General features: G+C 49.0%; 1 protein-coding gene across 3 annotated transcripts in view; it reads right to left on the minus strand.

The window, feature by feature from the left end:
- CLSTN2 (calsyntenin 2) overlaps positions 1-22,572 on the minus strand; it is a 615,839-nt gene that overhangs the window by 120,680 nt on the left and 472,587 nt on the right. For all 3 annotated transcript variants that reach the window (XM_045503479.1, XM_045503480.1, XM_045503481.1), the window contains 3 exons: positions 22,291-22,486; positions 21,340-21,548; positions 14,579-14,728 (listed from right to left, as the gene is read on the minus strand). In XM_045503479.1, coding sequence (XP_045359435.1) covers positions 14,579-14,728; positions 21,340-21,548; positions 22,291-22,486 — 555 coding nt within the window. The remainder of the gene's footprint in view (positions 1-14,578; positions 14,729-21,339; positions 21,549-22,290; positions 22,487-22,572) is intronic.

Here is a 22,572-nt window from a genome sequence, read left to right on the forward strand (position 1 = left end):
CACACACACACACACACACACACACGCACACACACTCCGATTTCGCTGTCAGAGGTGAGGAAGGCAATCATATGGATTCAGGGAACCCTTGTTGCTCACCATGTAAGACTGCACACCTTGCCTGTCTATCATCCACCCAGCCCCCAGCCAGCCCCCAAATGACAGACTGCCAGGCATTAAAGTGGAAAAATTCGAGACGTGGCTGCTGTGTGTATGTGTGTGTCCATATGTGTGCAGGCACACACCCCAGCCTGAATGTGAGGGTCTGAGGGCAAGTATATATAATGATGAAAGTGCATTGACATATGGCTCCAGCTCTGGAAAACTTCATGTATTTTCAACCCTTTTAATACCTCCCTCACCCCTGCGACATCACGATAAATGCCAAATGAAATAGAAATTTGTCCTCAAATTGTGTCCTGCCTATGAAGTTCTCTCTGGTTTCCTGATGGCAGAGGGGTTTTAATTTTGTCTCAAATTCACACTGTGACCCGTTGGCCTGAGAAAACCCTCACATCTCCACCAGGGTGATTTCAGAGTCATGTACATAAACACTTTCAGGCCTTACTCTGGGAACACCTGGCAAACTGTAGACAGCTTTCTGCCCAACAGCTTCTGGCTGCAGCCAGCAGCTTCTATCATACCCTCTTCCCAGCCTGTCAGTGTCAACCAGGAGAAACCACGCCATTAGGCAAGGACCATGGAGGGAGGCTTGCTGAGCAGACTAAATTGGAAAGATGATCCAAACCATTTTAGATTTTGTGGAGGGTGAGGGCAAGGCCATGTTGCCAGAACAATGCTACTGTGGTCTGCAGACTGGTATGGTCCCTGAAATGCTTGTTATATCTGTCATGAGGTCAGTAGAGAAATCAACAGTAAGCATTTAGAAACGTTTCTAGCAATTTGGCAGAGGAAGTTTATGTTTGTTGAATCTAATAAAAATAAAATTTGGGTTTAGAGTTTGAATGTCTTCGCTGTTTATTTCATTTCCCCAGAAATTTGTTTCTATTATATTTTTATAAAGTTCTGGTCCACAAGTGATTGGAGAAAAAAAAAAAAAAAACCCTGGTTCTTCACCACAGATGATTTAAGAAGCATGCTTCTAGATTATACCCTATTTTAGCAGTTTCCTAAAACTTACTTCCAAAGGCTCTATATCTAGAAGGAAGTACTTCAGAGCATTGTAACATTTTACCCTCCACATGCAAAGGGCCATTAAGGCTTCCTGCTTCTGAATTTTAGATGGCTATCAAGATCAAGGTCTCTCCACTCTAGTTTAAGGCCATCATGTCTTCTCACCGGGACCAATCACTATGACAATTTCCTATCTCACTCTCTTTGTCTTTCTAATCTACACTGGTCACTGCTGCCTGACTGCAATACAGCCAGTTCCTCTTCCAGGAAGTCCTCCATGATTGCCCCAGGCTGGACCACATTCTCTCCTCCCCAATTCACAGAGTTTGCAATGCACATCATCTATGTGGGATTCACACTGTGTTCCCCAAATTATCGTCTGTAGACAGGCGCATGATCAGGGCTAGCCTCAGAAGAATCACCAGAAACAACTTCTGAAGACACTAATTCCTGGGTCCCACCTTAGGAGATTCCAGTGGAAGGTTTTGAGGACAAGGGTCTGGAATCTGTCATTTTAACCATCCCCCTAAGTGACTGGGTTGCGCAGACAGACTTGGAAGCCTCTAGCCCGAACAATATGGGCAATGAACTCCTGTTCCTCCTCCCACTGCATTCATGCCCCAACAGCCAGCAAGGGGCTGAGAAAGGATTTCTGCCCCCCACGCAGGACGCCCAAAGGGAGACCTGTCTACTGCCTGGAAACTGACCCAGCAGGGTAGGACAACAAGCTGTCTTTTCTTTCTCTACCTTCTGCAGGGCAAAGCACAGGTTCTAGTCCCAGAAGAACCACGAATGTGGGACCCAGGGCTCTCAGTGGGGAGAAAGCCACTTCTGGTTGTGTGCATTGGATGATTATACCTGACCATGCCCTCCTCCCAGTGATCTGGGACTTAGCCATGCAAGTGGCTTTGACCAGGAGAATAAACTAGTCATTTATTTCTGTAATTGTTTTTTGTCTGCAACTCTCTATCCCCCGCTACCCCATCAGAAGTTCCGCGAGAGCAGGGTCTATATCTGTTTAGTTTTAAAATCTCCAGTACCTGGTACACTTCCTGGACCACGGTAGCCTCTCACTGAATATTTGGGAAATGGACTGGCGAGGATGTTTCGTGAAAGGCACCTGTCTTTCTGGGGCTCAGGGAATTCCGTTGGCCGTCCTGCTTTGGTCAGGCTTTCTCCTTGATGCATTCCTTGTGGATTCTCCTGCTTGCTCCAGCCTCTGTGAACTGAAGAGGCTCGGATCCACTCTGTGTGTGCCGCTTCTCCAGGGACCCCGGATCTGCACACAGCCTTTGGGCTCTCCTCTGCTCCCATGCCTGGCGCAAGCCCCTGGACACTGCGCCCCAGTGCAGCTAGCCCCTGGCCAGCCACGTGTTGTGAGGGGACCCACTCTCTTCTGTGTGGCTCTCTGATGCCAGTGCCAGTGCCTCCGTTCCCCAAAAGGCCTCTGAGCTTGCTAGTATTGGTCACCACCTCTTTAAAGCTGTGTGGTCCCCCTTCGCCCTGGCTGCAAGCTCCCTGGGGGTGTTGGGGAGCAGCGGGTGCTGCCATTGAAGAGAACCCTGTGGTGTTCAGCAACCAGGACTCCCACCCAAAGCTTGGCTGCTACTTTCTCCCCAACTCCTTCGTCTCCAAAGATTCTCAACTCACATGCCTCTCAACTCCCAAACAGAAACACAGAGGGCAGAATTGATGCTAGAAAGGTGTGGAAACCAAGCAATTTAAGAGCAGCTTTTCTGAAGGATAATTCTCCCAAGGGGGAAATCATTAACTCAACCAACCAGGGTACTTTCTCTTGGATTTATAGAAACTCTTCTCTCTTATGTCCAATAAACATGAGCATTTTCCAGGCAATTTTCTTATCTTGGGACCAATGTATTATTGGTGCAAGATGGAGTAGCTATTCTTCAAGAATCTTTAGTTTTATGGCTTTGAAAAGCTTCTGCAGTGCAGGATTATAGTTTTGTTCACGCACACATTTTCAGCCTTTTTGTAAAGATGTCCTCTGTATACTTTTCCTGCTCCGGCGATATAGATCTCCTGAATCTACAGATCACTTGTACACGGTCGCAAAACTTTTTTTATTTTTTAAATAAAAAGACTGTGACTCTGGGTGATATTACAGCCCTGGAGGACTTTCCATTTCACCGAACGGCATTCTAAAATTGGAACCGAATTATCGTCTCTTCAGAAAATACAGTACACATCTGCAGAGTTGGTCACACACACTGGAAGCCCGGGAGTGCGTGTGCGTGAAGGTGGGGAGGGCTGTCACTCATGCTACTGCGGGGCCGCACAGGCCATCACAAATGATTGGACTGGTGCTTGGCAAAACATATCTCAGGCCAGGGAATTCCCATGTACTTGGGCCCAGGTGACATACTCCTGAGAAAGCGATTCAAAATGCAAAGACTTTTGCATAGAGAGCTTTACTGGTGCACAAAAAAGGAAAATGGAGCCAAGCTAAAGTCAATCACACCGCACCCTAACTGCAAGGACACAGACAAGCACGTCTGACCTTCTGTGAAGGAATATTATGCAGCTGCGGCGGGGGTGGTGAGGCTTTATGATGCACGACAGTGCATAAGGCCTAAAGTAAGTGCAGCTTGTAAGCACCAAGCTGTCCTGGGGATACTCCTCCCTGCCCGTTCCACTACTGCCTCTTTCCCCACACCCTCAGGGCACCTGCAGAACTGCACTGACACCTCAGGTCTCAGCCTCTTGTCACCTTCCCTGGGAAGCCTTTCTAAAGGGTTGGGCACCCCTGCTCTCTGCTTTCCTAGCCCCTGGGTCCCCTGGCGACTGCTCTGACTTCCCTGTATGGGAATGATCTCTTCCTGACCTGTCCACCTGCTTGCCCTCACCCCACTGCTCCAGCTCACGGTCCCTAGGGGCTCACCATCCGCCTGGCACAGAGTTGACCCTGAGTGGAGTTCCGTGAGTGGAGTGGGAGTTTTGAGAGCTTCTCTGTTGTGCCAGGACCATGGCTGGCCCTCTGCATGGTTATAGAGGGTCAACGCTCCCAAACCCTGTAATGACATCTGAAGGGACATGATATGCTCAACAATGTGACTCCAGGGCCCCCCTGGCAGACCAGGGAAGACTCATAACTACATGTGGTCACTCTATCTCCCAAGTACCATGTGAAGTGGATGAGGGGAGAAGACGACACTGTTCCTGCCCACTTTAGAGGTGAGGACAAGTGTGGCAAGGAGAGGTAGGCAGCTTGCCATAGTTCACATTTATCACTAGAACCCAAGTGTCTGGCTGGCACGCAGGTGGTGACACTGGTGCCCGGGCTGGCTAGGTCTGTCCTCCCACTCAGGGATGCAGGGAGCTGGAAGAAAACCACCATTCAATGGTCTTTGTGCTGGGCTTCTCACAAAGCCCAGTCCGCCTGGCATCCATGTGGGGAAGGGAGTCATAGGAGGGGCATTTCACTGATGAGAGAGCTGAGGCTAAGTTGTGAAAAGACCTGCCGAAGGTCACGTGGTCAGAAAATGATGCCAAGAGGCTGGCCCGACTCCTAAACCCTCTATAGTAGCTTCTCTTTCTTCTCTTCCTTCATCCTCCTCACTGGTACCGTGGACCCATTCCTGTGGCCGGCCACAGGTCTACCTCGTGACAACAACCCTCTGAGACATGTACAAGAGCCTCATTTTGCAGACGCCACATCTGAAGGTTCAGAGAGGTTACGTGGCTCCCCTAATGGCCCTGAGCTGAGGGCATGGTAGAACCTGCATTTGAACTCTGCTCTTTCTGGCTTCACAGCCATCCCTCTGAAGCCCCGCCCTCTGCTGACTCCCTGCAGGGAGCAATTCTAGCAGGCTGCAAAAACTTAAAAGAACTATCAGTCGTAGAGGCTGATCGCCTGTGGTTCCAGGGCAGACCCATGTCTACAAAGAGATGGGGTAGAGTATATGGGTTCTAAGTCAGAAAACCCAATACCATCCACTGTTCTCCCTCTCAGCATCTGTGTGTCCTTGGGTAAGCCCCATATCCTTGGTAGTCCGGTCCCCAAGGAGTCATCTAAGAAGGCTGAGAAGTGGCCTCACTACTCTGGATGCAGGCAGGTCCCAGAGATGGGCTCGTGTGGCAAGAGTGATACCTCCCCCACACCATTCCACAAGCCACGGTCCTCGCTCAAGGCTGCCCCGATGTCCAATCACACATTTTTCTCACAACACGAGGGAAGGATTCTAACTACAAAATTTTTCTCAAAATAGCCTTCAATGGTCTCAAAAGGTGGTCAGCATTCTCCTTTGCTTGGAGACACATTATAGATGAAGAGACAGGAGATCTGTGTCTACAGACAGATGGGACTGAGATTGATGTAGGTCCTGGATATAACTAGTTAAGGCCAGCGTCTTAACCTCAATGTTCTCATCTGCCAAAAGGGGAAAAAACAGCTTTCGGGGTATATGCTGAGGAGTAAATGGGACAATACACGCATCCCTGTTAGACAGGGTTTGGCAAAGATTAAATGCTTACTCACTGGTGACCGTTACGCCGATTGAGCTCTGTTTGGGACAAATGCGGTCCGCCTGCACCCCCTCCCCGCCAGGCCTGAGACAATTAGACCCAGAAACTTCCCAAGCCCATTCCACTCATGTTCACATGGAGGCACAGGGGAGCCAGGTAGAAACAGGCTCAAGCAGACGAGCTTCCCCAGCAGGTCTTTAAGCACATTAAGACGCCACCGAGTAGGTAAATCAGCATCGTGTACAGAAGCCATTTGTTGCACCATAATGATCGGCTGTGTCAGTGATGTCAAAACAGGTCGTTATTCATGGAGGAGTGCCCCTGGAGGCCCTCTGCCAGGAGCTCGGATGCTCTCCTGGAAGATCTGAGCGGACCCAAGGTGCAGCTGCCCCGGGGTCACTCTGCCGGAGTCAGTGGAATTGGGCTTCAGTGATGGCTTTTCCAATTATTTGGGAAGAAAATGCTCCATTGTAACTTAAAAAAAAAAAAAACAGTATAAAGGGAACTAAAAGAGCTGCTGTTCATTGAGCCCCCGTGTGTGTGGTTAAGAGCACGGTGTTCCACAGGCAGGCTTGCTTCTGGCCCTCAGGAGAAGGCATTATTATCCGTTTCTATGTAGGCAAGCTGAACCAGGCAGGAGTGACTTTCCTGAGGATGTGGCGTGGGTTAGAGCTGAGGAGGGACTGAGGCCTGTGTGCCCAGCCCCCCAGACTGTGCTTTTTCCACACACCCCACCCCACTGTCTCCCTTTGGTCCAATCTATAAAATCAAGACTGCAAAGCTCAAGACACACAGCCTTACTCAATTCTATAAATTTCTGTGTGTGTGTGTGTGTGTGTGTGTGTGTGTGTGTGTGTATGTGTGTGCGCACACAGGCACATGTATCCATGTATATGATGGTACCTATTTTACCAATTTTAGTCATAACATTATTTGCATGGCAATCTAAGTTTTATAAAGCACTTCCAAACATAGGACCTCTTTGGGCCTCCTTACAATCCTGCCAGATGATTAGGCCAAGGGTTATGATTCTCCATTAACAGCTGAGGAAACCCAGGCTCAGACAGGGCAGTGGCTTCCGCAAAGGCTATGGCCAATCACGACAGGGCTAAGGGTTGGCCTGAGCCCTTTTCACTCTCACTCAGCTCTGTCGTCACTAGTTTGTTCCTGAGTCCCGCACCCCCAGACCCCATCACCTTCCTCAGCCTCGGGGAGGGTCCGGAGGATGGATATCTAAGGAATAAGGGGAAGGGGGTGACTGTAGAGAACAGGGACACAGGGAGAGGAGATGATATGACAAAGGGGAAAGTCAAGAGGATAGGAGAAGCCTGAAGGTGGAGAACACCTATGGGATGAAAGAGCAGAGCCCCTGGGGATGAACGTCAAATAAAGCCAGGTACTGGTGAATGGAAGGGTGGAAGGTGGGTAATTTTCATGTTCGGTTCTCTTACAGGGGAAGGTAGCCTTCCCTACTCTGGGGTGAGTTGCTGTGCTTGGGTCTGCCATCTTTGGGTTTGAAGTTTCACTTATGTCTCAGGCTCACATCGTGTTTCTCTGGCCCATGTGATCACCAGAAGCAACTTCAGGTTCAGGCAAAAAGTATCTGAGAGATGGACAGTCTGCAAGTGTGGGTTTATTTTCACATGAGCTGTCATTTAAGGCAATGGTGCACCAGACCAGCATCAATCCAGGAAAGATGGATGCGTTGGGCAGGGCAAGGAGAGGCCACAATGAATGGCAGGGGACCCCTTAGGTGCCACATGTACAGTGCTTCATTGAACTGGAGCTACCCTTTCGAGCTAAGTCTCATCGCCTTTTTGTAGATAAGGTGATGGAGAGGTGAAATGTGTTGCCTGAGGGTACTCAGGTGGCTTCTCTTCTGAACAATCTCCTGAGATGCCCTCTTAGAGCTAGTAACGTGCCCCTTTGGAAACTCCCAACCTCCTTGTTCTAGCCTTCTTCTCCTGCCACTTCAGTAATTCTTTGAGATAGGCAGTTATAACTTTGAATTCTATCTATGCCATTTATCAGCTGTGAGATATTGAGCAAAGTCACTCAAAAGTTCTTAACCCTAAGTTTTCCTTATCTGTAAAGTGGGCTAGAATTGCATATCTCACAGGGTTGTTCCTGTCCTCTCTGCAGCAACACAGAGGACTTTTTGGACTTCCATGTTCCTTTTCTTCTGTCTTAATGTGTCTATTTGGTGTTCCATTCTTTCTAGGCTGTCCAAGGCGCTCCAATAAATTACTTCTCACTAAGGTGTCAATGGAAGATAATAGCTCCATGCAGGTGTCACCAAGTATTCTCTGTAAAGGGCCAGAAAGTAAACATTTAGGCTTGGAGGACCATCTGGTCTCTGTTGACACTGCTCAGCTCTGCTGTTAGAGTGCAACAGCAGCCATGAGATGATATGAAATGGACGAGCATGGCAGGATGACAATAAAGCTTTATTTATAGGTACTAAAATGTGAATTTCATGTGGCCCAAAGTATGATTCTTCTTTGATTTTTTCCAATGATTTAGGGTGCACAAACCATTTTCTGACTCACAGTAGTACAAGGACAGGTGGTCAACTAGATTTGGCTTGCGGGCTATACTTTGCTGACCACTGGGTTCATAGCGATTCTTCCAAGAGGCATTTACATTTTAAGCTGGGAGTTATCCTTTAGAACAAAAAAGTTGGTACCCGAATGGTGGCATACTGGACACACTGGCAGTACCATGAAGGCCAGGACTGAGGGCAAGGAGCCAACCTTTCTTCTGCCATTCTGGCAATGCCTTTGTACATCAGCCTGCATTAAGGGAAGCACGATCATGCAAGCGTCAGATGGACACAGTTTCACCTTCTGAGCCTTGCCTGTCTCTAAGCAAATGTGGGTGCCGTCTGGGCTTATCACCCTAAGATTTGAAATCAATGCCTTTCATGTAGTAAAACCTAAGCCAGCTCTTCTGTGTGCTTGACCAATAATTGATCTGATTTTGGAAGGGGCAGGGTGAAGCCAGCTGACCCCTGGGGCCTGGAGTTTTTTCTCCTTGGCAGGGTGATGGGCAAATGGATGGCTGCAGGGGGACAGGGACATATACTTGACAAGACTTAGCAGCAGTCAACCTCAGACGTGCTTGGCTGCCAACCTCATCCCCTTGCCTGTGGGCTCTCGTGGGCTTTGACTGCAAATCTAACTTCCTTTGCTGTCCAGTACTTTGGATTGGCTTTTGAAGAAATACATGATTTTAGGTACTTTTCCAGAAATGATCCATTTAAAAGTGTTCTCAGGACAAACCATCCTTTTCAGCTGGTTCCTGACCAGTCTCTGCATCTATGTGGTTGGCCAAGAAGTCCTTCTTTCCCCCCAAATCCCCCTCGCCACACAGGGTCATGAAAGCCTCTAGGCTCCCCAGTGCTTTTGAGGTAACACAGGAGGCCCTGCCTTCGTGACCTGGTCCTCATAGGCCCATCCAACCTCCTCCCCCCATGCCCCAGCCACACCATGCTCCTTCCCACCTTCCTGACCTCTGCTCCCTAGTGTGGAACACTCTTCTCTATGCCGAAACTATTATCCTTCAAGATTTGGCCCAGGCACATCTCCCCAGGACCCCTGCAAGGTTAAGTGTCTCTCTTCTGTGTCCCCAAAGCCACCTCCACCAGACCTTTTGTCCTCAGTACCTTCTTTGCCCTCATCTCCTTCTGCACTACGGGTCCTGGTACGTCGTGTCTGTCTCTGTATCCCTGGCCTTCAGCACACAGCGGGCCTCAGTAAAGGGTGAATGAATTCACTCGGCAATGTCTCCCCCTGAGTAGTGTGTGTATCAACTCTCACAATGCAAATAACTAAGGGATAATTCATCTCAACCAGCAGCTTTCGTGCTGCGGTCCTTCCAACATGGAAGTCCTAGAGGCACTCTGTGTGTTCATAAATCTTTTCTGTGCGACCTTCTTTCTTGTTCAATGTGAAGGCCGTGGACCAGCTACATCCAGAAGCGCCCCAGACTGAAGAAGTCAGGATCTGCGATGTACCCCGGCTCCCAGGTGCTCCTGTGCGCATGCGGGTGCCAGAAGCCCTACTCTATCAGATACCACCTTTCTTCCTGACCAAGGCCTGATTTGTGGAATGGCAGAAACACTGAGACCATCTGATGTACCTAGGGAAATAGTCAAGCCCAAAGAACAGAGAAAAAGTGGCTTGTTATGTGGCTGCATCTTTTTTTTTCTCTCCATATGAAATAGGGCAGCTTACTGTGAAGGTGAAGGGACCAAGAATTGGGCCCGTGAGAGGAGGTCTAGGAACTGACAGTGCTGGTTGAACTGGTGCGGGGCGAGGGGTGTCTGACCACTGTGGGCTTGTGCTCAGCGATGACGGGGGCAAGGAGAGAGGGGGTCCTGCGGGGGCTGGAGTCTGGAAACTTGGTCTGGCACACGAACAATCCAGAATGGCTGCACGTCTGGGCAAGAAATGGGGAAGGGCCACCAGGGAAGTCTGCCGTGACTCTCTCCAGAGGGCAACTGTTTTGCATAAAGGGACTTGAAATACTGAACTCTGCTTCTCTACTGGCAGGAGCAGGTAACAGACACAAAATCTCACTTGCGATAATAAAAGGAAAAATACACTCAGTAAGTGCTATGAAGACAATGTTTTCATCTTGCAACATAGAAAGAGATGGGCTAAGAGATTATAAAGAACAACGAAAGAAGGCATAAAGAGGGGGTGTGTTTCTCCACATAACGTAACAACTAAACAAACAAACAAAACCCAAATCAGCAACCAAATTACAAATGATCCTCTAGGACACATTCTGTGGCCCCTGGAAGGAGGGGTCCACAGGAGCAGCTCCCACTGGGTCCATTGCCACTATCATCCCGATGGCCTCTGAGGGCACTATATCCTCTGTCCGCTCTGATCCATGAACAGATGTGGATTCTTCCCAAAGTCCTCAGTGCCCACATGGGCCCAGGCTCGGGCACGTGTAACGGCTTGACACCAAGAAGACTGCAAAAGTCTGGCATGAGAGGCAGGGCACAAGCCAGCCTTTAGGCTTCTGTAGGCTACTGCAGGGGCACCTTTTTTCCTGCTTCCTAATAGAATCTTCTACCTCCATGAGTAAGGGCTACTATAGGGATACATGAGGTCTCCAAGCTCGGGACAAAACATGGAGATTTTGTTCTCTATTCCACTCGCACAGGTCTAGTTGGTCCTTGGAGGACCAACCTCTTCTCTGGGCAGCTGAGAAAGGGAGTGGCATTCCCTTGGGTAAAGTTCCACCTACCCCTATAGAGTGAGCTGACCCCTACTCCCTATTCAGAATCTCAGAAGAGAATCTCAGAATCCCAGCAGAGAGGATAGAACTCATATTGTTTCTGGGAAGACAAGACGCAGCCATAGAAAAAAGATGGAGAACGGAAAACCATAGCCCGAGCAGACAATGTCTTGGTCAAGGTGTATAAGGCAGGTGGCAGAAGAGTCAGGGTCTGTGATGTCCTTGTGCACAGCTGGGTAGGGCCAGCAGCATGCTGGGAAAGCTGCAGCCCCACACTCCTGGAAGGGGTTGTTGTGATGGAAAACTGGGGCCATGTCCTGGGGCACCGCGGGAGTCTGGGAGCAGTCCCTCATTGGCCTGGGAAGGAAGGGAAGGCTCCAGCTGTGAGCAGGGTCCCTTACTCCTTCAGGAAAGCTTCTGGGAGAAGCTGATGGTGCTGACTGGGAGTGCTCCTGGGAGACAGGAGGTTCCTGAGCATGATGGATTGCTTTCACTGTGCTGCAGCCCGCTCCTGCCTGGAGGGAAATGACTAAAAACAGGTACAAGAATTTGAACTGCCAAACTGTGTTTGCTTGGTGACTCTTGTTGTTTGTGGGAAATCAGCTCAGGGAAGAGCCTCAGTTCTCCCGGGCAATCACCTCTGGCACATACCCGCAGACCTCTCACTCACAGCTAGGTCTGAGGGGCTTGGGTTCATTGCAGCTCCTGACCCCGGCATTCAAACTCTTGACTGCCAGCCATACCCTACCCCTGACCTCTCCCATCTTGCTTCCCACCTCCCCACAGTCCCAACCACCTATGCAAGCCAGACTGGCTTCCTTACACTATTCACTGGCGCCCTGAAAGGCCTCCTCTCTCTGTGCTCCTCTCCCATTCTATACAGGGCCGGCTTCACCCCACACCCACTTTAAGAAGAGCCAGCCCTTTCCCCTAGGGACCTGACAACCCCTCAAGTGAGGGGCAGCCTGCTTACCCCGTGGTTAAAAAAAGAAAACCCGTAAACATTGGATTACTCCAGTTTGCTCTGCAAAGCTGGGAGAGGGGAGTAGACTGGTCCCACCACTAGGGGCCAGTGGTGGTAGGTATACTCTTCACTGGAGAAAGGGCTATCCAGCTACAAAGCAGCAGCCCTGACCTGGCGTAGAAGAGAGGATCGGCCCCATGGTGGGTCAGCTGGAGGTGAGGGCTGCCCAAGTGGAGGAATAAAGTGGACCAGCCTTCCGGAAGGAGAGAAGATTGCTCTCCAGGTCTGGGGGCTGGGATGGGAGTAGCCAGAAAGAAGTCTGAGCACTGCTAACACACGTCGGAGAAGCTGGGTGACCTGCTATGATCTGAGAACCTACTGGGATGACGGCTGGGGAGAGAGACCTAGTGGCTTCTACCGGAGCTAAGCTGGAGGGAGGAGGGACACGGTGCAGAATCCAGTGTCAGCTTCTGCCACCAAAGGCTGGCTAACGTGGGCAGAGAAGCCACCGTAAGGTAGTTGAGTCTGAGGTTACACATGCTTAAATGGCTTTGCCGGACACAGTGAAGGGATGCAGGGAGTCGCTGTGTCCCTGTTTCCTTTATTCCACAGAAAGGTCCATTTCCGTGCACCATCCATTCATCCGTGCAGCACTGGCCAACCACCTGCCTTGTGCCCGGCCCCGCGCTGAGCACCGGAGACACAGCGAATGGGCGTGACCTCTGCCTCCAGGAGCTCACAGTCTGGCTACAAATAGCATTGGGCACTAGCAGGATAGGCGTCCCACACATTCTGCACACACGGAGCCCAACATTATTAACATGATTTTCTGTGCATACGTTTAACACTGAAGCAAGTACAAACGCTTTTAGGAAATGGCATTTAAATATAGGTACAAAAATGTAATCCCAAATCTGTAGGTGTCTCATTTGTCAAAGACACAAAACATTGGGATCTTTTTCCAGATACCGCTTTGTGTTTTCCTCTCCCCACTGAAAATCCCATTATGAGCATGTTCCCTGCTTAGAAAGCTTTTATATTCTTTCCAGGCTTTCTTTTCAAAAGCTAGACTTTCACTGGGTTAGTCCTTATAAGTTAAAATAAAACAAGCTGAGTTCTTCTTTACTCAAATAGCTTTTCATTCATTCATTCATTCATTCATTCATTCATTCATTCGATGGCTGTTTCTTGAGCACCTATCATTGGGGTCAGATATGTGCTAAGTCTGAGAAATTCAGTGGTGAACAAGAGAGACAGAATCCTGCCCTCGGGTCCCTTAGGGTTTAGTGAATTATACCAACCAGAGCCCAGGCTCCCGGAGGTTGGTGACACATAGTTTCCCACTCTGGCTTGTTCCTTTTTCTCTGTCTTTTGCTTGATCCAAAATAGGTGGATCTACTTTGTTCCTTCTGTCGCATCTGTCTTACCCGTGACTCCTCTATTGGCATTTCATCTTCTCTACTTTGTTCAAAGGCAAACGACTCTGGCTCTCTCCAGAGGTGGGTTTAATTACCGCCTCCCATTTTTCTAGTTGAAAGAGTAAAGCAGATAAAGTTGTACAGGGGAGGAGCCTTTTGAGAGCTGCCTTCTGAGGGGAGTGACCCCAGATGGGTCCTCAGGGGTCCTTGCTGTGTACCATGAGAATGAATGCTTGACTAATAGGCGCCCGTTCAAAGTCTGACCAGTGACCTCTATGGTATCGTGGCATCAGTCTGTCCGATAGAAATACGGATGATTACCATAGCTAATGACATCCTCTCAAGTGGAATTTAAGAATGAAATATACGGACAGGAAGAGAAAGAGGGAGAGAAACAGGTAGAATATAATAGGGGCTCTGAAGCTTACAGACACGTGGAGAAAACAGTAGACAAAAGCCACAAAGCAGGACTCCAAGAAGTACCCAAAGTTATGAGTGAGTGGTACCTGTAGCAGCAACAGCACAGGAAGCAGAAACAGAAGCCAGTGACCAACCAAAATGGTGGCCCAGAGATACGTCCAGCATCCCTGCCCGGCCACTGGAATACTGGTGCCACCACTAGAGGCATTGTTATTCTATAAGCCATCCAATTCTCGGCGAGATCCATCTATGCACATGGCCTTGCGTTCCTTACTTCCCCTGAGGTCAGTGATAAACCTCTGTCATCTAAGGGTAACCTGAACCTTTGCTCCGTCTTTGCATACCCAAACAGCTAAACCGGGGCAAAAACCCACCTTCATCTAAGGCCATTGTTTCTCCATTCCCGGAGCCAACACTTGAGAAACTCCTTAATCTAGAGGCTAGATTCTGGGACTCCAACCTGTGCTTGTGTACCTACCTTCTGTGCTAGCCCAAAGAACATGACAACCTTCCCCAGGTACTGAATGATGATTCAAACTTGACACACACTGGCTCAACTCATTCCCTTAGATAAAGCGAATAGGCTTGCTGGCACTTTCTCCCGAACACGGTGGTATAATTACTATCGATTCAAAAGTGTCATGAGATTTTAGAAAGGGTGAGCTGGACAAACAGGGCACACGATATGAGACAAGTTGCCTTGGACATTCTCAACTGTAAAATGAGGATAATAGATCACTCAGGAGTTGTAAGAATAAACAAGCTACTTTATTTCTTGCAGCAGAGTGACCGCATGTAAGAAATTCCTCTAGTTACAGGTTGTGTTGGCTTTCAGGATAGGTCTAGCACCTTCTCTACACCAGGCCAAGCTGCCCCCGCTCAACAGCATCAACAAGAGATGGCTCACCTTGCCAGCCAGGCTTGCAAACTGGCTTCACGTCCACCTGCACCAGCGTGTCCTGAGCGGCGGGCTTCTGTCCACAGTCGTAGGCCGTCACCAGGATCTCGTACTGGCGTTGCTTGTCATAGCTCAGCTTCTCGGTATTTCTGATGTTGCCTGAGGACGCAGGGATATTCAAAATGGTTTGGGATCAAGTTAACCAGACTGCCGTTCTTTAAAATCCCTTCTCTACTCTGCTAACCTTCACTGGCATGGAATGACCCCTTTCCTTGCTTGTGCCTTGGTGGCAGATTGCCAGGAACCACTGGCTGGAGCCACCTCAGCTGTGGGAAAGGACTACTAGGAGATTCCAAGCACATATCTGGAACCCAACTGGTGGATTCGTTAGTCATGGGTTGTCAGAAAAGTCCCTCCTAGAGTGTGCCCGTGTGGTTGTGTCCCTGATGATGTAGGGCACCAAGGCTCATCTGCCATGAAATCTCTGGGAAAAAGATGGGATTCAGAAATGTCCTGGCACATATTTTTTAACATCTGGGCTCGTCGCCAGAAATGTTCACTGCCTCTTCTCACATTATTTTGCTACCAAATAGGAAGGAAAATCAATAAGAAAACGTGTGACCTCTCTTCTGAAAGCTACACAGAATAACAGATTCCTTGCCCTGGTGGCAAAGACATTTCTCTTCTCCGAAAGAGACCACACCATTTTTCTGGGCCATGTGTGTGTTTTTGCTCCTGTGGGTTTGGTATTATAATTCAGAAATAAATATTTGATAATTAATGAGCAAAATTCTAATTGATTATTTTTGCTGAAATACAGTTTTGCTTCTAAGGGATGAATAAAAGCCCAGTGTGCATCGAACACTTCTCAATTTTGGATTCCAAGAGAGTGAAGTCTTCCTTTGCGGAGAAGAATTTCCTTCTTGCTTTTTTTCTGATAGTGGAGCTGACAGCAAATTAGAACTCCAGTGTTATCATTATCTTTTAGCAGAAGTGAAATTAAGAAAATGGAAACTTAGGGGCGCCTGGGTGGCTCAGTCGGTTAAGCGTCCGACTTCAGCTCAGGTCATGATCTCACAGTCCGTGAGTTCGAGCCCCACGTCGGGCTCTGTGCTGACAGCTCAGAGCCTGGACCCTGCTTCAGATTCTGTGTCTTTCTCTCTCTGCCCCTCCCCTGCTCATGCTCTGTCTCAAAAATAAATAAAAAAAAAAAAGAAAGAAAATGGAAACTTAAAAACAAACCAATGTGCTAATGGCCGACTCAGGTATATTTTTATATTTCATCAAAACTAAGGGAAAAATTCCTAATGAGCTTTCTTCCATTCCAACTGATGTCTATGGCTCATGTGAGCGGAGGCAACAGGGACTACATGAATCAGCCTCTGGGGAATTACGAAAGGCACATAATGTTTTAAAGATCCGAAGAGCTGGTGCACTCATCACCTAATACCAGTGAAACGGTCCTCAGTACCAGGCCCTGAGCAGGGCTTCTCCTGTGAGAGTCCAGCGTCTGAGACACTGGACCAAGAATGAGGATCTTTTATTCCACCGTCAGCTCCAGACCGTTTCTAAAAATGTACCCGCAGCCACTGATTTGAAGTAAAATTTAGTTTAACAAAGCCGTTCAAAAATCTCTGAATAAAAATGGGTTTGATATATTTTTGGCCTCGTGCCTGGTGTTCAGAATCCCTCTCACTACCCCCCCCCCCCCACCTTTTGGCTTCGGTCTCAGCTCAGGGCCCCCCAGGACTGGGGCGGCTAGGTGTTGGGTTGGTGATGTTCCCTGTGGGCTCTGTTAGCAAACTAGCTTGTGGTTATAGTGCTCACGGGGGAGGATTTCTTGCAGGTGGAAGCGTTGCAAAATAACCGCAAGAACGATGTTGCAGCAGCATCAAATTGAATTTTGAACAAAAAAGTTTTAACTTTCCTTTTCCTTATGGTTAAATGGCTCTCCAAAGATACGCCTCTCGGAAGAGGAAGGCTCAGGGTTTACAAGCCGTGTGACATTAAGCAGACCAAACGCTATTGACTGTGGTAGACAAATAAACACACAGGCGGCAATCCCTGGCCCAGTCTGCGGCAACCGCACACCCTAGCGAGTCCTAATGAAACTGTCTGAGAAACAAATGTACTTTCTCCACGACCGCCGGCTGCACACATGGGAGAATGGGTTTCAGAGCCCGGAATTTGAAGCCTTAGGTCAAAAATGAGTGTATAATGTGGTGACCAATTGTGTTGGGGAGGGTCCTATGTGGATAAGACACATACTTAAAATTTTTTGGAAGCTCAAAAAGTCACCCATTTTGCTTCTGTTACAAGTGTATTCTTCTTTCCATATTTGAATGATTTCTCCCAGCAGTGCCTAAGAAGGAGACTTGAGTTCCTAGCTAGCCCAGGTGACTAGGGGTTCCTGGGCCCATTTCCCTGCTCCAAATGAACCTGGGGAAGCTAATTCACAAAGAACAGTTAGTATGTACCATGCGTATTAGTGAAGGTGTTCTTTTTTTTTTTAAACTGAGGCTGATGGAGGTGCCAGGAGCCAAGCACACTGGCCTGCAGCCTCCCTTCAGTGGAATTTAAATCACAATAGCCCCTGGGGCGCCTGGGTGGCTCAGTCAGTTAAGCATCTCTCTTTGGCTCAGGTCATGATCTCAAGGTTCATGGGTTCCAGCCCTGCATCAGGCTCTGTGTGGACAGCTGAGAGCCTGCAGCCTGCTTTGGATTCTATGCCTCCCTCTCTCTCTGCCCCTCCCCTGCTCATCCTCTCTCTGTCTCTTTCCCCAAAATAAGCAAATAAACATTTAAAAAATCGGAATGACCCCTTTGGAAAGTTATACCGGCCAGTCACTTTGCAATTGTTCATACCTTTGGGGCATGCAATTCCACATCTAAGAAATTGATTCCGGGAAAATGATAAAAATTACACATACAGGTGCAAATATGTTCATCTAAGCATTATTTCCCACAGTGAAAAATAATAAACTGGATGTCTGATAGTAAGGCAAGAGCTAGGTAAAAGAGTCTGTGCACCAGATAGAATGTTTTTAGCGCTGAACGTGGTAATTATGAAGCATTTTTAAGGGTGGAAAAAATCCATACTATCGAATGTTAAGTGAACACAGCAGGGTAAAGAAAAACAAGGCGAGTGTAACCTTACTTTTGTTAGAAAAAACCCCACAGAAAAAGTACTGGTAGAACATCAATAATGGCTATCTTTAGTGGGATTACAGGTGATTTACTTCCTTCTTGTACTTTTCTATGCTTTCCGAATTTCCTGCACAAGGGGCAAGCGTGACTTTTCTACTCAGATGGAAAAGAAATGTTTGCATTTACTTTCAAATAAGCCAACTGTAGGGCACACTTGGCCCAGAGGAGGCGGAGTCTCCTGACTCACCAGGGCAGCCCTGTTGCCCAGGAGAGGCTGCCTGGGGAACGACCACGGAACTGCTGGAAAAGGAGAAAAGTCTGCCAAGTGGTGTCGTGTCGTGGAGACCCCTGCTTCTCCTTCTGGCCATTCCCAAGTGTGGCTGAGAGCGTGGTTTGTGCAGACACGCTGGCGAGCCCCCTCTTGGCAATGCACCCAGCCTCTCACACGGGCATGGCATTGAGCACGGGATTTAATTCCCATTTTACTGGGGAGGATCTGAGGCAAGGGTTAAGTAACTTATCAAAGATCTCTCTCTCTCTCTGTCTCTCTCTGTCTCTCTCTGTCTCTCTCCCATACACACACACACACACACACACACACACACACACACACTCACTCACACATGTAATGGATGTAGGACTAAGATGTAACTTTATAGTTTTGAACTTAAATACCATAGCCAAGCATTCCTGTCAAATATCACTGAGGAGTGTGATCACATGACTGGTGGAAAGGCAGAGAGGCCCATGCTCAGGTGATCTGGGTTCCAGTCCCAACTCTGCCACCGGGGTCACAGGTGCTGTTAGGCAAGCTCTTAATACTTTAGGACTCAGTTTTTCCATCTGTTCAACGGAAATAAGGATTTGGTCCCTACTGATCTCAAAGAGACCAGCCAAGTGCCAGGAGATGGGAAACAAGAAGCCATCGGAAGTGGATCTGGAACTTCCTAAGAGGGAGTGGTGACTCAGTTACCTGCTTATAATTTCAGCCTGGAAATCTATGGGGTGTGGCGGGGGGGGGGGGTGGGTAGTGAAGAAGCTTTATGTCCCAACCACCCAGGTAAACATCTAATAATCATGGCACCATGAATGAAGCATTCCCTAGGTGCCGGGTACCCCGTGAACATCACCCCCAGGGCACAGCCTCCCTGAGGCCTCACAACCCCACAAGGGGGCAGGGACGGTTCCCGCCATGATTTCATGGGGAAGGAATTCAAGGTGGGGAGGCCAAAGACCTCTAGTAGAAAGAGGCTGAGTTTTGGGTTAAGACAGCCCAGGCTGAATCCATGGAATGTCTTCGATCTCCGCTGCTGCCCTGTTCCCTTCCTTCACCAACAAGCAAAGAGCTTGGCAAGTTGGAGGAGCCAGGACCCATCTACCTGCCGTCATGCGGTTTCAATGAGTGGACCCCGAACTCAGCAGTACTTTCTCTGATGTGCATACAAAGAACTTCTTCAAGGAGACGGGAAGGTCGCTGGGAGAAATGATGGATAAGGGCCAATTGGGAAACTCATTAGAATGGGGAGCTGCCGCTTCTGTGTCTGTCCCTGGGTCCTGCCTTCATTACTTGGAGAACCGCTTTTGTAAACCTCGCTGTCGGGGGCCCACACTCCCTGGGAGTGCCCACTCTCCTCTTCATCTTCTGTTGTAAACCAACGTTGGAGGCAGAGGCTTGGCAAAAGACCATTACTCACTTTTAATGAGACAGCTAGGGAAATAAATTGGCATATGTTAGCGAAATGGCTCATCAAGGTGAGTAATTATCTTCATGACTGGGGCAGTTTACCCTCAGATGAAAGGATTTGCATCTCAACTCTCATTGGGCTGTGGCTTTCCAGAACTAAGGCAGGAAGTCAAGTGGAGCCTGACCACTCATCACAGGTATCTCCGCTTGTCTGGTCACGCTCTTCACCAAGGACTCATCGCCCCCCAAGTTCCAAAGCTTTTGTGGACAGAGACCACGCAGCTGATCATAGGGGAACAGAAAAATACAAATCAATTGTTGTATATTTTATAGGGTGGTGTGTGCATGTGCGTGTATTTGATGTGTGTGAGACATACATCTGTGTGGTAGGGACAAGCCAGCCGCCTCACAGGGCTTGTAGGAAAAGCCATCAGGAAATAGTTCTGACAGACCCTACTAATTGAAATTACCTACTTCTTAGTCCTGAACCAATCTTTAACTCCAGTCCAATATTTTCTCTTTTACTTTCTTGTGCACTGAGGCACTGATCTTGTGTTCCACACAGTGAGCATCTCGCAATGTGCTGGTTTCTAACATTCCCACGTGGTTTATCATTTTATAAGGAAACTGCCTTATCTTTGTCTGTTATAAGAATGCTGATTTCATCTTCCAAGGCAGATCACAAACCACCGGAGATCAGGGATGAGGGTGTCTTGTTGGCTCCCATCCGCTGTGGAACCTGCTGCAGTTCTCAGGATGCAGAAGACCAGGTCCCAGGACACGTTTCTCCCCCATCTCAATGTCAAGGAGCACGGGAAGCACTGAATATTGGCAAGCAGGTCACTGATGGTACTTCCCTCTAGGCGTCGGCTACCGGGAGGCTCACAGTTAATCCACTGCCTAATTCTGGCTCACGGCATGCTTTATGCACCAACCTCACCCTTGGTGCTACCTGACTTTCTAGTTTTCATTTCGACTTTCTTTCCACTGGATGGTAAGCTCCACTGGATGGCAGGCCCACGTCGGTTTTGAGTTCCACTCCCACTCCGTTCCCAGTTCCCAGCACTATGCCTGGCACTCAGTAAATAATTCACAGGGTAGAGGAACTTCAGGTTTTGTAACTTTTGCATCTTTGTGCAGTACTCTATGATCCTATTTGAAACAGGGTGGGGATAATATACCTATAAGCACACACTCATGCTATCAAATAATACACTTGGCAAATAATTATCATCTGATTAACATGGAGTTATTGAAAATTGCATTTAATGTGGGCGGAGTTGACTGGGCCTCTGGCTGAGGTGTTTGCACTACAAGTGTTTTGCGAATGGTGATGGGGAAATGCACAAAGGGCTTTATAGGACTGGTTTCAGTTCGGTAAGTTCAGTTTGGGATTGGGGTGTGGTGGGAGGTTTCATTCTTTCATTGTTATCACTACAGTAGAAATTCTCAAAGGACATTGACAAGAATATAAAAGATTCTTAAATGATTCTAAGCTCAGAAGGTGTTTCCAAAAATCTCCATCTTCTCTTTTAGCATTTTTTTCTTTTTTCCTGGGAGCAGGAAGCAGACGGCTGGGGTGGGGGGTAGTGCCACAACTTATGGTGCAGGAAAGGGACTCAGGTATGGCTGAGTTGACGGCATGGAAAGCCATCCTGTCTTAAGTATCCAGATGTGTGGCATTATGAGTTCTGGGGCTGTACTCACTGAGCAGGTTTCTGAGGTATCTGGGGGGTATCTTCAACCTGGCTGTGCTAATAATCTAAGGACATCCACTCTAGTGCAGGGCTGAGTTCTGGGTTACAGAGCCTAGCTCACGGATGGCAAGGGAGTCATCACCTGCCATGGACATTCAGAGCCTTCACTTGCCCTTCAGAGAGGGGGTGGTGGACTTGTTTCCCTGCCCCTCCCCCCAGGGGGGCCCTCTCAGGACACTCACCATTTCTGTCAATGGCAAAAGGCACGTCAGTTGTGACGATCTCATAGTTGCAAATCTGGCTGTACTGAGGGGAGCAGTCCTCGTCCACGGCCTCCACCTGTAGGATGCTGTCATAGATCTTGCCCTCTGTCACCACCGCCTTGTAGGCTGGCTCTTTGAAGGTGGGAGCAAACTCATTGACGTCCTTCACCTGGATATGGACCACGGCCCTGGGACCACACACCGGAAGGAAGAGATGACAGTAAAGGGAGAATGACACTGTCCTCCCACACCTCCCGTGGGCACTGACTCTGGTCAGTCCCAGGGCCAAAGGAGCAGAGAAACCACAGCCAGTCAGGATGGTTGCTGTCTGAGTGTTCTGTCCGCCCTCCCACAGGAGACGCTTCTACCTGCCAATGCCCTGCTTTGGAGATGAATCCGCCCCTTCTCTGGCCTTCCCGGTTACCCAGTTTTAAGCAACGATCCCTTCTAGACTGCCTCCCCTTTCCTTTATCGGTTCCTCCTCCTCTGTTCATTCACTCTTCCTTTCAGAAGGAATTTAACCACGCTCTGAGTTAGGTTCAGGATCAAACTCCAAATGGGAGAGAGCTACAACCCAAACTAAAAAGTGCCAGGACAGAGATATGCGTGTGGCATGGCAGAAACCCAGAACAAGGTCCCAACCAGCTCGGCAGGGATGGGCCGGCTCAGGGAAGGCTTCCCGGAAGAAGTGACACTTGAATACAGTCCTGATGGCGGAAGGGGAATATTTTCAAGGGAGGCACAGGGGCAGAGTATTGCAGGTGGAGGACTCTGCCTGTGCTGATGCCTGCAGGGGCCCGGGGAGCTGGCAGAAGAACCGTGGTATGACCACTGGGTATACAGACCTGAAGAGCAGGGTGTGGTACCGAAGGGTGGGAGGGAAGTGGGCGGGGGGGATAGGGGTGCAGGGATCCCTCTCTGGCCACTCACTTGTGCGACTTCTTCCAGGCCGTCTCCCGGGGCCCTGCGCCACAGTCGTAGGCCTGGATGATGAATGTGTACTCTTTCTGCAGCTCACAGTCGATGGGACTCTTGGCGCGCAGCCGGCCCTCTCCCGACGTCTTGTTGAGCACCACGGCCTCAAAGGGCAGCTCCTGGCCGTGGATCTTGAACGCGCAAATTTCCCCTGCAGGAGGATGGAAGACAGTGAATGGGGATCCTGAGAATCGCCAGACGGAAGACAGAGCTTCTCTTGGGCCAGATTTGCAAACC

This window comes from Leopardus geoffroyi, chromosome C2 (assembly GCF_018350155.1).
Source record: "Leopardus geoffroyi isolate Oge1 chromosome C2, O.geoffroyi_Oge1_pat1.0, whole genome shotgun sequence".
Classification (NCBI taxonomy): Eukaryota; Metazoa; Chordata; class Mammalia; order Carnivora; family Felidae; genus Leopardus; species Leopardus geoffroyi.